We start from the raw sequence: 17,428 nt of genomic DNA, 5'->3' as shown, positions 1-17,428 counted from the left end.
AATTAAAAAAGGTGATACGTATGTGTCCATGTCTAGGGGTACATAACTGTGTATATGTGAATGGGTTTTGGTGTCTGTGTGTGTAAATGTGTGTTTGTGTTTTGTGTATCCCTAATCAGGAGAAGGCATGGGACGCACCATGGATGAAGCTAGAGAAGATGGCTAACACGCTCACGCTAAACTACTGCCAGTGTTTACTGCGAACGGAGGAATACTATGAGGTCATTGAGCATACCAGCGACATCATCAACCAACACCCAGGTATGTCTAAGCTATCTGATGCATTTCTGTGTGCAGTCATATTAAATTTGAATTCAAAATTGTTCTGAGGGTCCAGACGGTCCCAATTGAAGTGATGCAGAGTCCAGATCCAGAAAGTCAAGATCCTCCTTCAGAAATTCCGGTAAACCACTTGGATTCATCAATTAGCATAGTTATTGTAATATGAGGTCAAACAGGGCTGGCTTAAGCTCAGCTCAGCAACATTTCTGGGCACAGTGCATGGATTCATTCAATTCAATTCAATTCGATGCAAAATCATTTATATAGTGCCAATAACAAGGCACTTAACAGAGCCAAGAGCCTGAACCCCCTAGAGCACGCACTAAGGCGACGGGGGGAAGGAAAAACTCCCTTTTAACAGGGAGAAACCTTGAGGAGAACCTCAGCTCACTTTCTGAGACTTTTTCTGAAGATTGCTGGCCCCTGTAATCTCGTGGGTCACTGTCTTCAGCCACGTTGATGTTTGCATGAACAAATTATACAAGGGGGATAATACCTGTATACTCCTGTGTACTGTGAGCTGTGCAGCTGTCATAGCAGATTGACATACCATCAACTGCTGTGTTTCCACAGGCGTTATGAAGGCCTTCTACTTGCGGGGCAAGGCACACATCGAGGTGTGGAACGAGGCTGAGGCCCGGGCGGACCTCGAGCGGGTTCTGGACCTGGAGCCGGGCATGAAGAAAGCCGTGACGAAGGACCTGGGAGTGCTGAGCATGAGGATGGAGGAGAAGAATGAAGAGGATCGCAAAAAGTACAAGGGCATGTTCTGAACCACCTGAGAAAGACACACACACACACACACATACACACACACACACACACACACACACACACACACACACACACACACACACACACACACACACAGACACACACACACACACACACACAGACACACACACACACACACACACACACACACACACACACACACACAGTCAGACACACACATGCACACACACACACTCACACACACATGCATACACACACACACACACACACACACACACACACACACACACACACACACACACACACACACACACATACACACACACACACTCACACACACATGCATACACACACACACACACACACACACACACACACACACACACACACAGCGTACAGTCTGATGGACTAAACAAACACTGACTGGAGAATCTGAAGTACAAGGGCATGTTTTGAGAGATCTGAGAAAGATCCGACACAGACACACACACACACACACAGCATACATTCTGATGGACTAAACAAACACTGACTGGAGAATCTGAACTACAAGGGCATGTTTTGAGAGATCTGAGAAAGATCTAACGCAGACGGACACGCAGCACACAGTCTGACTGGAGAATCTGAAGTGCTTAACACAAGCCAGAGAGGAAGGTTACCCTTCACTGTGTGTGATGAAGGAAAAAGAGATGAGGACTTTCAGTGGTGTGTGTGCTGAATGTAATGGTGTTAGAAATCGGTAGTTGGATGTTGTATGTTCTATAAGAAAGCATTGTAGATACACTAAGAGATTGCTTACATTTTAGGGAATATATAGATAATATAGTCTGGGTAGCAAGAAGGTGTAATTGATACAATTTAGTGAGCATTGGGAGATTATGAACTATAGTATGCAATATTACTGAAGAGTTTTTAGTGCTGAAATCAGGATTTATGTTAATTAATTACCTAAATAATGAAAAGAGTCTTGATAATTTACACAGTTCATTAGTTAACAAGAACAAATTAGACCACGAACCTCTGCATTTAACATTAGTTATGGCTTATTAATATTGAATCCATGGATTGACTATGTTAAACAATGCATTACTAGATGAGTTAAAAGAACCTTAATCCATCATTAGATATTGCATGTGTAAATAGAGAGTATGAATGCATCTGGCATACCCCAATGTCTCAGAGACAGATTATCCTGCTGTCTGTAACCACTCCCCATTACAGATGATCAAACACTGCAATGCTCCAGTTTTATATCATCTCAAGATGTAATACAATTACAAGGCATGTTGTTTTGCTTTGAAAGTGACTGAAGTAAACACAAATAAACACAATGTATGTGTGTAATCTTTCCTCCATGTGTCCGTTATCATTTGCAGATGATAAAATTAAACAGAATTATAAAAGTCTTTGAAAACAAGATATGTTATTTAAAGGCTTAATCTCACGTAGGGGAAGATAGCGGATGATCTTCTAATCAAATGATGCCATATATATTAAATGATATCTTAATTTTAATTTAGGAACAGATCACTTTGGTGACCATATTCAGTTGACTGATGTACCTGTCACTATGGTGCTGAAGTTCCACCACATCAGCCTGTAATACTTTACTCAAACATTGTCAGGTATGGATTGTAGTGTTGGTTGTGAGTAGGCTGTGAGCGATGAACCTTTATCTTCATCTCTATTAGTGTGATTGCAAAGCAATGCTGTGCGATTGTGTGATTTTTATTAAAAAAAAATGTATCAGAGATTTTTCGGTATATGACATATCATGGAAATACAGTCCTGATGGTATAGTGGATAGTATTGTTGCTTTCCAAGCAGTAGACCTAGGTTTAACATCCAGCCAAAGCAGGATGCTTTTCTAAGTCGCTTTGGACATAAATGTCTGGCTTGTGTTAAATACCTGACCTTTACCATTTGAATGGGACAGACTGTCTATTTTCTTTGGCGAGCAGGAAAAGGAGCAATCCAAACATATTACTGCTAATCTGCTGTAATTTAAATAAGGAGTAACGACAGTCTATATTTCAGATGATGTTTTGCTCGTTTCAAATCAAATGGACAAGGTAACTTAATATCTAAGATAACTAAGATAGCCACTCAACTAGCTCCAGCCAACAGTTAACGGGGGTTAACATAATTTAGCCGATAGCCAGATGGGGCACTATCATTTATTAATGTTCACATTTTAACCCATGTCAGGAACTCTCATCTGCTGTATTTTTTAAATAAATGAAAAATCCACCAACACTGTGGATTATTTACAGCCTACATTACAGCTGACGTTGTGCTTGTGTTATGTTAAATTTAAAGTGACAAGGTAATGTCTGCGATAAGAGAGACCACTCGTCAACTAGCTAGTAATTATTACTCAGTGCCAGCCAACAGCTAACATTAACTAACTTAGCCAAAACCAAATGGAGATAGGGCACTAACGTTAGTTTGTGTCCTGCAGAGTCCTAAAATCCCTAAAATGTATTTTGTGCGCACAGGTTATTACCTAGTGGGAACAAGTTATTGTGTACAGAAGAATATGATCTTGAGGGAACAAGATAATTAACTTATCTTAAAATGTCTTGTGCACAGAAAATAATTACTTGCTCCCACAAGAAAATAAAGTTGTGCGCACAAGAAAAAGTATCACCTTTTGAGTCTTTGGGGCTCTGTAGTGTCCACATATCTAAGCATTATTTGCCTTGGACGGAAACCCATATAGTCATACATATGAGTCTGGAATCTTAAAATGGTTCCGTCTGCCATTGGCTTAGAAATCTCATTGGCTTGTAGTCGGCAGACGCAGGTAAGATTGTGATGAAAATTACAGCACAATGGGAAAGACACTTACAAATATTTAAGTATCGTGGTTACATGCCCTTTGGCAGGCATGATATTTGAGTAACCTTTTAACAGGAACTGTTAACAAGAGAGAATCAATAGTTACTGTAAATACAAGTACTGTATATAGTCTATACTGACATGTTTAGACTCGATAACAAATTAATAAAGGTACAATGGGAGATGTCTTTAAGAAAAAGTGTGTCATACCACAATACAAAATAATTCAACTAAGAAGAGCTATGTCCTTGCTTTCAAGGACAACTAGTGAAAGGGTTCACCCATCACAAAGCATTTGTGCCAGGAAAAGGCAGATTCTGAAAATGAATAGGATGCTTCTGGCTGTATATTTGATCACTATATCTTCCAGTCTACTTATTGAACACTACACAACATTTTCAGTATGTGCTTGTGTTACTGTAGGTTGCAAAACTGAAGGATATGATTCTTCCGAGCAATACGGGAATATCCCGGAAAACCACATGACTCTTTGTGTGTGTGTGTGTCTTGTGTGTGTATGTGTGTGTGTGTTTCTGTGTTATCAGGGAGCCGAGGATGACTAATGCCCCAGAGCTTTGAAAACAGCTGACTACATTAAAGGACATGAGAAGGGGGACGCAGGCTGGTCAATGTCATTACATCATATGGAGCTTATTTTCATCCTGAGGGAATTCCTTCCACTGCGATGCTGAGCGAGACACTAGACACACACCTTGGGGTGCTGATAGGAGACAACACAGTGGCATCAGTGCAGCTAATTAGCTGTTTCTCCATCAGATGTGTTTTAAATGAACCTTCTCCCTCCTTTCATCTGTCAGGATTAGTGTGCAATAAAGAACAGAGCAGGGAAAGGCAGAGGGAAGAAGGCTACATTTGACCCTTCACACTTCACTAACACTTCACCGCCACAAAAATGGGAAACATGTTCATATCACATGCAGCTATATGACTTTAACGAAATAATCACCTAACCACAAATAAATAAATAATCTTATATGAGATCTTACTTAAGGTAATAAGACGAGTCGCGCATTGCATCGCATGCCATCGTTGGGCCAAAATTTCCTATTTATACTATAACATTGAATAAATTATGACTTTATTTGTAAGTGTGCCCGTAGCTCTCAGAGAATCACATCAAGATTGAACAGCAACAAAATATGTGACGACAGAAACCTCCCTGATCAAATCTTCTAATGCTGGACGGTATTGCAGCATCCCCCCGGGGGGGTTCTGGAGCGATGATAGCGCAGCAGCGAAAAATCCGCCCCTCACGCCGTCCGCTCTTGGCGCTCCTCTACCACAGCGGTGCTGAAGCTGAGGGTGCTGTGTGCTGCTCTGCTACAAGTTCAGCCAGTCACTCTTGTTGCTGCAGCGTGGAGAGAGCAAGCCTTTTACGGCGCGGTACCGCTGCGGAAACACACAGCGCGCTCTTTGTTTGTATACAACACTGCACAGAAAGTGACTTTGATAACACATATATTTAGTGTTTACATCTTAGACGCAGGCACGTCGTTTTCACAAGGATGCAACGGGGAGAGAGCGTGTGACAAGAGGCTTTTGAGTGATTTGGTCCTGTGTGGAGTTTTTTGTCGTTGTGGATGGATAAGGCGCGTGCACGTCCAGAAGGAGATGGTTTTCTGATGACTGTGGATTGAATGGAGCTGCGGAATTGAAGTAAATTCATCACAGTTGATTCAGCAGGAGAGATGCCCAAATATCCTAACGGAAAAGCAATACAGGAGTTTTGTTTTTTCTAATTGCTCTGAAGGCTCTCGTTCATAACTCGACGAACTGTAACGAGGAGACAACATCTCAAGCTTCTAACAAATTAAGATATTATTTTTTTTAATTAAGAATTGAATAGCGAGTAAAATGGTGAGAAATATTTGTAATGCATGGATGGGAATTTAGCATAATCACAACTTATCGATTACACAAGACATTTTCTTGAAGACCCGGTGTTTTTTCATAGATAAGTCGGTTTTTGCTTGAAGAATGGCGGTTAATACAGATCCCGAGTTTGAGAAAGCCGCTTTGGGAGAGAGTGCCGCCGCGCAGGCCCCCGAGTCCCACGAGACAGAGAAACTTCTTAGCGCCACCACCACCGAGCCCGGGGGCAATGGGATGAAGATGTCAAGCTCCTTCACCGTAAATATGGGCAGCGACAAAGCCTTGGATGCTGACCAAAACGGTCACAGTGTGCCACTGAGGTCTGGGTCCGCAGGGCACATAGGGGGGGCTCCGTTGTCCCCGTCCCGAGTCAGTTTAAGTCGCACTTCCTCCGCCGGGAATGCAGCGCCAGAGCCACAGCAGCCCAAAGACTATCTTATATTGGTTATTTTGTCGTGCTTTTGCCCCGTCTGGCCCGTCAGCATCGTTGCACTGGTATATTCAATTATGGTAAGTACACGTCTGAGGGAAAGTTTCATTTGAACACTCATTACCATGTCCTATACCTAGAGAACAAAATGTGTATATCGTGCAAACAACACGAGTATGACAAGGAAGATTATGATTGAATGAATATAATAAAATCAACAATGGACACTAGTGTTCCACAAGGGAAGGTAGAGTTTAAACGTACGACTTGGCGTTCAAACACTTATCTACACCGATGCACCCATTCATACTTTTGGTCTGGAAGAAATACACACAGAACATCTGTCCGATTTCAGCCACAGGCAAATGTGAGCTCCCGTCACTTTAACTGAATGATCAACACAAGAAACAGGATAATTAGGCTAGGTAAATGTCAGATTACGAAATGAATTGTTAAATTCATTTTCATTACTAATATCTCAAAATCGCCTTTAACAAGGAAAGAACAATGACACAACTGAGCATATATAGATATATAAAATATATAAAAATACATGAAAAGTCAAAAGAGCCCTGATGTTTGGATCATGCATTGATCCTACGAAAGTAGAATAAAGTAAGAATTTCAGACACGTTATAACGGACAGGATCAATATCCCTTCATCACACTTTCTGGCCTTTACATCGCATATATTTTTGAAGACGAACGGGGCATTTTAGTACATTTAAAGTGGCCTAAATATTGACGTTAGTCTTCTGTAAATACCAGATATTAGGTGGTGTTGCCCAAGTCATGCAATTTGCTCAGAGGCAGCGTTTCGCATACAGGGTGTGGCGCCATTCAGTAGTTCCATTCAATTGGTTTGTGTACCAGTAGAGTGGGTCATTTTGTACAACCGAAATGATGTAAATGCAAAATACTGTCCGGAAACGGAAGATTGTGTGAGTCATCGTTTTCTACCACCGTGGTAAACCTGAGATATTGGTTATAAAATGGCCATGGTGCGTTCAGGTTTGCCCGGTGAAAGGGGTAGTCGCCTGGTGCACAGTGAACACTGCAACGCGAGCTCAAAGGCGTCTTGAAATCTTTTGCGAGGGAAATGTCAGTGCGCATGTACATTCGTGCTTGTATGTTTTGTCGGTGCGTTTCATCTAAACTTTCTAGATTAGTATCTTCTCTCTGGAGAAGCTTTTTTAAATCGAGGTGTACAGATATGTATGATGTTCGGGCTGAAGGCATAGTTAGGTGGTGCGTTCACTGAATATCAGAAGATAGATTAGGCTGGCAGTCAGTGAGGCATGACCCGGTGTGCAGTATTACTGACCTAGGGTTAGAGTGCAGTATCACCACAACATGCATCAGCGATTACTTTACACTTTTGAGGAGTTAACATGTCAGATTACAACCAAGTAAATGGTTTCTTGAAATGTCAAATTACAGTTGAGTTTATGATAACCTACTTATCAGACTTTCACTAAAACATCTATCACAGACATAGTTTCACTAAACAGCTATCAGGGATTTAAATCTGGATTTTACATTAATATTTCGATGAATGTACTTAATTATTGAAGGGTGAAAAGTTAATTTTCTGCTATTTTATTAATCCTTTGGGTTTAAACTTTTCCCTCAGAAGTAAATTCCAAAAAGTATGGATAATGAAACTTCAAAATTAAGTAACGAATCAATAATTTAGGATCCTTAGTGTTTCATCTTTTAAAAATATACAGGTCTGCAGCCCTGAACTGCAGATTCATCAAAATATTTTTGTCTTTACACCAGCCTTACAGTGTTCTATAATTAATGATGTCTTGGCTGGATATACGGAATTCTACACCCATTTTAATTATAACCTTGTAAATGAGCCAGCTTGGAATTTGAGTGCAAACTTCCTGATAGGTCTATCTTCCTGATGGGCAGTGTGACTGACTCCTCTAAACAATAACTTAGCTTTAAGATGGCAAAGTGGCAAAGTAACTCACACATATGCGTGCTCAGCAGAGGTAGAATGGAATGGAGACCTTGCCACTAGTGACAGTGAGGCAAACGAATGTGTGCCTCTTGTCAGTCCAGATGTGTATATGTGTGTACAATGCCTCTACCTCCTTTCCCACACTCCCCCTTTATTGGAGAAGTCCAAGGAAAAGAGAAAGGGTTAAAAGAAAGAGAGAGAGGAAATAAGAGCTGACATCTAACTCAATACAAGGTGAGAGGAGTCAATTAGCTGCTCCTGCAGAGGGAAACTTGCAGCAGTTATCCAGACACCTCCCAGATAAACAGCCTCTCTGAGCCCCCCCCCCCCCTCCCCTCCCCCACACACACATACACATATACACATATACACACATGGGCACAGCCAATTCATCGTGTGGGCAGGCAGATGAGTCAGGTGGCCTTGGTCAGACCAGAGGTCCGTGAGAAAAGAGATTTAAAAGGAGGGGTGATGCATTTGTTAGTTGCTGTTCACAGATGCAGAAAAACATGAGTCAATTATGGGGAGTGGAAGGATGGAGTAATTGGCTTTTATTGCACTGACCCAGCTCTCTGTTTAGTGCAGGCAGGATGCAGGAAACATGCGACTGCCGCTGTCGCTGCTGCGGCCTCTGCAGTGCACGCTCAGCAGATTTACATGTGAAATACGGGCCAGTGTGTGTGTGTGTGTGTGTGTGTGCTGCGTCTGCAGCCGTTTGTGTGAACATATGGGTGCATGTGCAGGATGGCTCTGCCCTAGTTTGTGTACCGTGTGCACAATTTTCTCAGGTGCGTTTATGTGTGCGTTAGACGTGCGTTGTTTGGAAAACTTGACTAAACTGATTCTTTGGATTAACTGAAGAGAGGGAAAGTTCAAAGAGGGCTCAGAGCTCTTTCACGCCTGCATTGTGCAAAGCATATGGCCTAAAGCTCATTTAATAACTTTGCAGAAAATTATTTCATAACGTGAACAATATTCTAAGCGCAAACCTGGGTGGGTCAGTGCAATACTGGGGTGTGTGTGTAAAAGTACTGGTTTGGTCCCTCTGACTGATATATTATTATCTATGATATCATTCGATTCTTGACACTGAGACATCAGTGTGTAAGCTGCATGTTATAATGGTAGCTGCTGGAGGTGGCGCTAGTTTAAATTGTTTTATATACAGGGATACGAGAAAAACCTGAGGGGTAGTGAGAAGATGAATGGGAGAGGAAAGAAGAAAAACAAAGTTCTTTTCCTTTAATTATTGATTTTTAGTGAGATATTAGATCAATTGAACATCTATTGAAGTTTAGAGGGGGGAAAAATCACTATTTGGTGAAGCTCATTGACATAAAATGTGACCCTGACTATACTGCTTTTGTAAGATGTCAGAAGCCAAAAAGATTGGAAACCACTGGTTTAATCTTTAACTATATGTAAAAGCCTGTTATATTATCCATAGTGTAAAATCTTCATATTAATTGTAAAAGCTAAAGCTAAAGCTGTCAACAAAATTTAGACATAAAAATGTAGAATAAAGTAGCATAAAATGGAAAGTCTCAAGTAATATACAAGTACAAACACTGAAATAAAGTACAAGTACAAAATTGTACTTAAGTACAGTACTTGAGTAAATGTACTTAGTAACATTTCACCAGTCATATTAACCATTCCACTTTTGAGAGGTTTACATGGATAAGGCTTTTGTTTTTATGAGCCTAAATGCTAAACTACAAGCCAAAACACTACATGATTCTCAAAATATCCACTGTATAGTCTCAATCTTGAAATATCTGTTTGAATTTGTGTTCAGGTACAAGACTGGTCAAACGTTTAGCTGAAGGATTGAGTTCGTTTGAGAACCTACTCGACATGCCCATCACTATATATCCTATAGTTGGCCTTGTTCCATTTGTTGAGTGCTGAGTGTGTTGTTATGTGCTGCATAGTATGGAAGGGCTCATGTTTCCCACTGAGCTGTTCACACACCAACAACTGAGCGCTCTGTCCCTGCTTCACACACCAACAACTGAGCGCTCTCTCCCTGCTTCACGGCTCTTAGCAGGAGCTGATTGGTTGTGGAGGGTGAGGCAACCAGGAGATGGATTCTGTGTGGCTTTGCGTTTAGCAGGTTTACCGCCTGCTTTTTACAGTCACCATAACAGGCACTAAACCCTCCCCCCCCCCCCCCCATCCTCCCGTGTGCCTTCCCCTTGGCTGCTGGCAGGCCGGGCAGCTCTCTGTATTATTAATGACTAAGGCTTGTGAGAGAGCACTTAGGGCTCTGTCTTTTCCCTTCCCTTTCCCTCTCTCTTCCTCTCTCTTTGTCTGCAGTAGGAGATACTGTGGGTGGGGGGATTTACCGGGGGTGGTGGTTATGATAGTGGTGGTATGGCAAGAGGAATGCCTGTAGGATTGACAGGAACGTGTATTGGCTATCGATGAGATGCACTGGTGGAGGAGGAGGAGGAGGAGGAGGAGGTGGAGGTGGAGGAGTCTCACATTCATAAGAAAAATACAGGCATCCCCGCCTTCCAGGCAAATCAATACGTCCATTTATCAGGACCGGGCCCACTCCCCCCTCACCTCCTCTATGTTTCACCCTCTGCTCCTCCACTCCTCCACTCCTCGCCTTGGAAAAGCCACCCTGAGACTGGCTCCATCCCACCGCCCCTCTCCATTACTCTCTGAGTGACATTAAAGCGAAATGAAATCTCCTCGGAAAGGACACGGTTCCTGCCTGGAGCGTTTGGGGGTTTGAAATGACAGCCATTTGGCTCATTTAAAACATTTCCGGAACAATGATACCAAAAAATTGGTCTTGCTGTGTAACTTCCAGAGGCATTGCAGAGAGCCGCAGAGAAAGGAGAAAGTTACGGGAGTGTAAGTGCACCTCGAGCGGACGGCTCTGTCATCGTGCTCTTGTTTTTAAGGGCCTCCATTGATTGGAGGCGCTGATGCGGCTTTTCGCTGTGATTGGACTTTGGATCAATAGAGCTTTGCTGCCCTGGCCACATATTATACCTCTGCTAAGATATCAGGGCCCGTCTGCAGTATTTGAACCGAGACTGGGGAACGTGCCGAGAAGGGGTGTATAGCCAACCTTTTGATGAAACCACGGAAAGCAAACCCCCTCTGCTTGGAGAGCAGGGCATGGCTGTGGTCCTGATCTGAACCGCGGCCAGAGAAAGATGTCAGAGAGGGGGACTCACAGGCAGGAGGGAGTTAGCCTGCAGACCCCGCCTGCAACTGCAGCTCCAAGCGGTGGAGTTTAGCAGTGTGAGTCTCAGCAGCCTTGCCGAGACACTGTGGAGACATAGAAGTCCACAGGGAAGGGGGGATGGGGAGCATGGGGGGAGAGAGAGAGAGAGAGAGAGAGAGAGAGAGAGAGAGAGAGAGAGAGAGAGAGAGAGAGAAAGAGAGGCTAGGCTACAATACCGTGACAGCTGTAATCCTGTCCTTTATTGTAAATCTTCCTGCCCTAAGCAAACACATATCAAAGCTGTGAGCACGGATAGGCCATTAGCATAAAGATTCATACGTGCTAACACAAAGGGAACTGGCAGGATAGGGTTTCATGAAAGGCTTACACTGAATGGTGCAGTGAGGTCATTGCAAACTAGTGAGTGATTGCAGGTGTTTTTAGAAAATGAAGGCTGCCTTTATTATAGTCATTTTCATATGTATACATTACTGGCAGGTTTAATGGTATCTGATTGCTTTGAATGGAGATCTTGTAAATTAAGATGAATGATGAACAACATCATAAAGTAAGATTAAACACGTTAAACAGAATTTAGAAGGCTCCCGTTGTGTAAAACAACTTCTGTCAAGATTTTCATTGATAGAAGGTGAAACATCACCTGCAAGGATATTTTAAGGAGGTTTGAGGACTTTTAAAGGACTACTTCAGAACCAGTGATATGATTTTGCCAGCACCAGGTACAGCACTACTGTCTTATTTTGCAAACCATCCCAATTCTTTCCCATCTCCTTGTAGATTTTACTCCTGTTTAATTTCAATGAGAATAGCTCTTGCAGTAAATGCCACTCCACCTGCAAATATAAATGTTCTGTCAGACTTGCTATATTTCTACACAGTGGAATACACTAAGCTTATACAACTCTCCCACCTTCCCCAACAAAAATACTTGCATAACACATGCATTATTCAGAGGTGGAGCAGGAGTGGCGTTTCAAAAATGGTGGACATGTTGGTTGGACAGTGAACTCTAAGTCACCAGCAGGTTATAATCAGAACCATGAACAGCAAACCCCTGAGGGGCAGTACAGTTAACAGGGTTACTTTAGTCAGTACAGTTAATAGGGTTACTTTAGTCAGTAAAGTAAACAAGGTTACTTTAGTCAGTACAGTTAATAGGGTTACTTTAGTCAGTAAACAAGGTTACTTTAGTCAGTACAGTTAATAGGGTTACTTTCGTCAGTAAAGTAAACAAGGTTACTTTAGTCAGTACAGTTAATAGGGTTACTTTCGTCAGTACAGTTAATAGGGTTACTTTAGTCAGTAAAGTAAACAAGGTTACTTTAGTCAGTACAGTTAATAGGGTTACTTTAGTCAGTAAACAAGGTTACTTTAGTCAGTACAGTTAATAGGGTTACTTTCGTCAGTAAAGTAAACAAGGTTACTTTAGTCAGTACAGTTAATAGGGTTACTTTAGTCAGTAAAGTAAACAAGGTTACTTTAGTCAGTACAGTTAATAGGGTTACTTTCGTCAGTAAAGTAAACAAGGTTACTTTAGTCAGTACAGTTAATAGGGTTACTTTCGTCAGTACAGTTAATAGGGTTACTTTAGTCAGTAAAGTAAACAAGGTTACTTTAGTCAGTCCGCTCTTACTCTAAAATACCAGATAAATGTGGAACCAAAATAAGTAATGCAATAAGGACACAAGAATGTCATGATAATGTGCAAATATGCATTGGGGGATATGTTACTGAGGGTTTAGAGGTTGGCCACTGTAGCTACAGTGTGTGGGTTTGGCGTGGTTCCGGAGAGTACTGTAGTTAGTATTGATTAATTTAATTTAGTCTGCTGGAGGGACACCCCCTTGGGTGCAGTGAGGGTTAATGGGAAGATGTGGTAAAGGGCTGCCAGTAGTGAGAACACAATGCCATCAGTCAGGGTCCTCTTGTTGTCCCACAGTCCCCTCTGACCTCCAGAGCCATGGAGGAGATGCTCTCTTCAACCAGGTCTGGAAGAGTCAAAGTCATTACCTTACAAGCACTGGTATAGGCCATCACTCTGTGAAACTATTTAGTTCAGCTTCTCCCTCCATACATTTGTGGATGTTTATTTCTCTATGCACAGTCTCTGCCATAGGGCTTTTCTATGTCTATCAGTGGTCTGGTGTAGCATAGCTCTTCATCCAAAATGGTTTAGTTTCATCTGTTCCACTATCGAGCAGTTTGTCTATCCTTCCAATCATTTCAGACTTCCTTCACCTTGCTAAATGAACCTGATTCAACAAGTCATAAGTAACAGCAATTAGACTTGAATTTCTTCACAGCAGTTTCTTCACAACTCTTTAACATACCTGTCGATGGTACACAGCTGAAAGACAGCTGCACTGGCAGAACACAAGTACTGGGTACACAACCCATACCCCCCATACTGCCTTATTAATAGTTTCCCATGAAAACTTTACCTTTTGGCTTAGGCAGTCACTCTCCCTGTAGCATTTGTACATAGCGTGTTTGTGTTTCACCTGCTTCTTTGTCAAAGGCTATCTGGTAGAGATCATTGCCTAATAACGATGCCTGCAAAGCTTCTTCTATGAGGCTGTGAATGACTCATCTCAAAGTGAGGTCTTCCTCTGTTCAACATCTTTGGGTGATTAAATTGTATAACTCAGCCACATACTGGTCAGGGGTGAGCTATTCCCCAATCCGTGGCAGTTTAGCAACAGTTAGTTGCCCTTACCTGCTTGAGGGGAGTAAGGCGGTGGAGGGACTCTCATGTGTTGGCTAATGGCAGCTCATTCATATTTGAAGAGGATGCACTCAGTGTGGTGGGTTTCACTGTGGTCTCATGCTATGTTCCTGCCCTGTGTGGTGTGTGTGTGTGTGTGTGTGTGTGTGTGTGTGTGTGTCCTCAGTCCAGAAACAGTCTGCAGCAGGGTGACGTGGATGGTGCACAGAGACTGGGACGTCTAGCTCGCCTCCTCAGTGTCGTCTCCATCATCCTGGGCGTGCTGATCATCGTCGTCTACGTGGTAGTTACAGGTACGCAAGAAACAGGCCGCCTTTCCCTATTTCTGCCAGCAATATGACAATATGACAGACTTAGACCTTTCATCACATAGGATATTAGTGAATATGAATCTTTTCGTTTTCTCAGAATATCTGATTGATGTAGTTTATACAGGTTTAGAGTTTGTTTTCCGAGGCATACCGTAATACAGACAGGACTAACCCTTTTCATTGTTGTCTTCTCTCTTTCCCAGTCACAAGCAGTAAAGAAAAACAGTAAAGACATGGAGCAGGGCGAGCCTCACTTCAGATGAAACGAAAACTCATCAACAGCAGCAAAAAAAGTAGAAAAAATGCAAAGCCACGTATAATTAGACAATACCTCCTCCTCAGCAGCAATCAAAAAAGGGGAAAAAAGGAAAAAAAAAACAGATGCAAACACGAGGAAATTCATAGATGCAAGTAATGCATGCTTTAGGGTTACAATATGCTTGACGAAAAATAAAAATAAAACCTGATATACTCTCCAACGTGTCAAAAAGTAATTAGTGGTTATGACTTGCATTCAGTAAATAAGCCACAACAGAGGAAAAAGCTGAAAGATGTTTCTCAGCTGAATAAGGAAAAGCAATGGACCTGATAGGAACCTGATAGGAACCAATGGTCTTTGCATTCTAACCATTTTATAGCCCCAGCTGACTGAAATATATGAATATATTTGCAGCATACATATTATATATATATACACATGAATATATATTGATGTACATTTTTAAAGAGATTTGTATGCAGTGGTTGATCTGGCTACAGGCATCTGCCTTGGTGACAGATACACTGCTGCTGCTCCTGCTAACTGTAGGATTCACACAGTCGGGCAAGATGGATGGGGAAAGGGAAAGCATGAAGATGGGGAGTGGTTTTTATTTTGGCCAATTCTTTTGTAGCATTTCATTCCAAATAGACCATATGCATGTCTCTCTCAAGCACAGCAAGCCTAAGGCCAATTTCCTTATTCAAAGGGAAACTGACTTGATGGAGATTGTTATTTACGTCTTCTGTGCCGACGGAAGAGGGTGAGGCCCCAATGATCAGTGGATAATGTACATACGGGTGAGATCAGTGCTAGTTACCCCCAATTCCACGTCTTCACGTTGTCTTTGCCTTGCTGTGCGAGGGGCTCGCCTATATCGATAGCGCATGCCGAGCCTGTATGAGCCTGATCCGCCCCAGATGCCCCCCGTGCATGGGTGCAAGACAGGAGGCATGAAGACCCCCCCCCCCCACCCTCGCCCCAGACCCAGACCCAGTCAGGCCTTCCCTACTCACAACCTGTATTTGTACGATATATATATATATATGTATATTTATATATCCACATTTATGTATTCGCACAATATATAGGCATGCTTTGAGCAAACAGTACACCATCACTCGAAAAAATCCCTGTTGCAGGTGGGCCTTCTAGCATCTGCAGGGCGGTCCCACTGGGCCTGGAGACACTATATGGTCTTAATAGTGCTGCAGTGAGCACTCCAATCTGTCACATCGTTTAAAAAGAAACCCATTTGGTTTTTTTCAACTCACGGCCAAAAAATCTCCACACCGACCCCAGCGAGAAGATTTTGTTCTATTGAAAAGGTGAATGGGGGTCTTTAATAGAGTTTGGTCAGCATGATAAATATCGCTCAGTCCTGGTTTGGATGTATAAGAACACATGAACAGCAAACACACCGATTACACTTAAGGCAGTAGCTCTCTTACTGTAGGCACTTATGTGGTGTTTGGAATGAAATTGGAGAAATATTTCCTGGGTTTATGTCTTTGAGGTCACATCTGCTGAGTCGAGCAGAGGACTCCCCATTCAAAGATCCCTGGAGATGAAGAGCCTCGGGTGTACTGATCGAATTCCTTCTCTGCCCCAAGTATAGATGACAAAGCACTTGATACTCGCTGAACATCCCCCATCCATCGAATGTCACTGGAAATGGTAGCTAAAAGACCTCAGTCACGCCACACTTTTTTGGACCAAAAAGGCACCTTCACCATGTTGTTATTCATCACTCTTCTATCTGTGAACCTCAGACATTTTCAATGTCTTGTTTTCCGGCACCAGATATTTTAGTGACCTGTATTTATCAAAGGCCTTTCCATCCTCGTCTAAAGAGCGTGAGCTGGTGAGCTGTAGTGGAATTGGAGTGAGAAATCTAAAAGTAACTGCAAAATCAACAACCTGTCAGAACCACACATTTCATTGATAGTGCATACTAATAGTTATTTTTTTTTTTTAAGACAAGGGCCAGAATAAAATGTAAGAAAATGTCAATGACGTCCAAATCATTACTATGTTTTTCCACTGAAGAGAATGATTTTGCATACTGTCTTGTACATTGCACATATCTTCGAAGACTGTTCTTGCCAATTCTTAGTCATTCACTGCTAATACCTTGAATTAAATGCATCAAGTACGTGCTGTTCAGTGTCTGTAAAACAGTGACTTTATATCCAAGTATCTTTTTAGCAGTTTAGTTCTCTTTTGGACATGTATGTTTTTCAGACCTTTATTGTGTACCTTTTGCATGTATGGAATAAACGTTAACATGCATGGTCAATGGTGAGTCTTACTTGTGTAGTTACTGTTTTAAGTACATCAAACCATCCCGTTTCCACAACATTGAGCTGATTGCTGTTATATATTAAAAATGTTGCTTTTTTTCAAGATTTCACATAATTGGCATTCCTTTGTGGCTTCCATCACAAAAGAAGATTCTCTGAGGAAATAAAAACCTCCTGAACAGTTTGAGACTGCCCAAGGTTCTGTAATCAGCTATTTACGGGGGCAGCTGTGGCTTACAGGTTAGAGAATCAGGCTTGTTACCGGTAATGCTCCCCCCTTGCTCAGCATCCACGGATGAAGTGCCCTTCAGCAGGGCACCGTACTCCCAATTTCTCCCTGGGCACTGCTGCCCACTGCTCCTAGTGTGTGCGTACCACCCCCAATGTGTGTGTGGTCAGTCACTGCTCCTGCATATTGGATAGAATGTAACTGAAAGTGTGTGAAACATAAAGAGAACCAAACTTAACA

General features: G+C 42.2%; 2 protein-coding genes across 2 annotated transcripts in view; both read left to right on the top strand.

Moving 5' to 3' along the window:
• The window catches only part of aipl1 (aryl hydrocarbon receptor interacting protein-like 1), a 4,493-nt gene extending 3,432 nt beyond the window's left edge, over positions 1-1,061 (top strand). Inside the window, exons 5-6 of the mRNA XM_031573189.2 lie at positions 120-261; positions 856-1,061. Coding sequence (XP_031429049.1) covers positions 120-261; positions 856-1,055 — 342 coding nt within the window. The 3' untranslated portion in view covers positions 1,056-1,061. The remainder of the gene's footprint in view (positions 1-119; positions 262-855) is intronic.
• A 4,008-nt stretch (positions 1,062-5,069) lies between these two features.
• trarg1a (trafficking regulator of GLUT4 (SLC2A4) 1a) lies at positions 5,070-16,955 on the top strand. The gene is made up of 3 exons (XM_031573188.2): positions 5,070-6,261; positions 14,253-14,379; positions 14,601-16,955. Exons 1-3 carry the CDS (start codon positions 5,857-5,859, stop codon positions 14,624-14,626), a joined length of 558 nt encoding a protein of 185 aa, XP_031429048.1. The 5' UTR covers positions 5,070-5,856; the 3' UTR covers positions 14,627-16,955.
• The last annotated feature ends 473 nt before the right edge of the window (positions 16,956-17,428 follow it).

Source organism: Clupea harengus, chromosome 9, assembly GCF_900700415.2.
Source record: "Clupea harengus chromosome 9, Ch_v2.0.2, whole genome shotgun sequence".
NCBI classification, from domain to species: domain Eukaryota; kingdom Metazoa; phylum Chordata; class Actinopteri; order Clupeiformes; family Clupeidae; genus Clupea; species Clupea harengus.
Note: the sequence above shows the minus strand (reverse complement) of the source record. Positions and strands in the feature narration are given on the sequence as shown.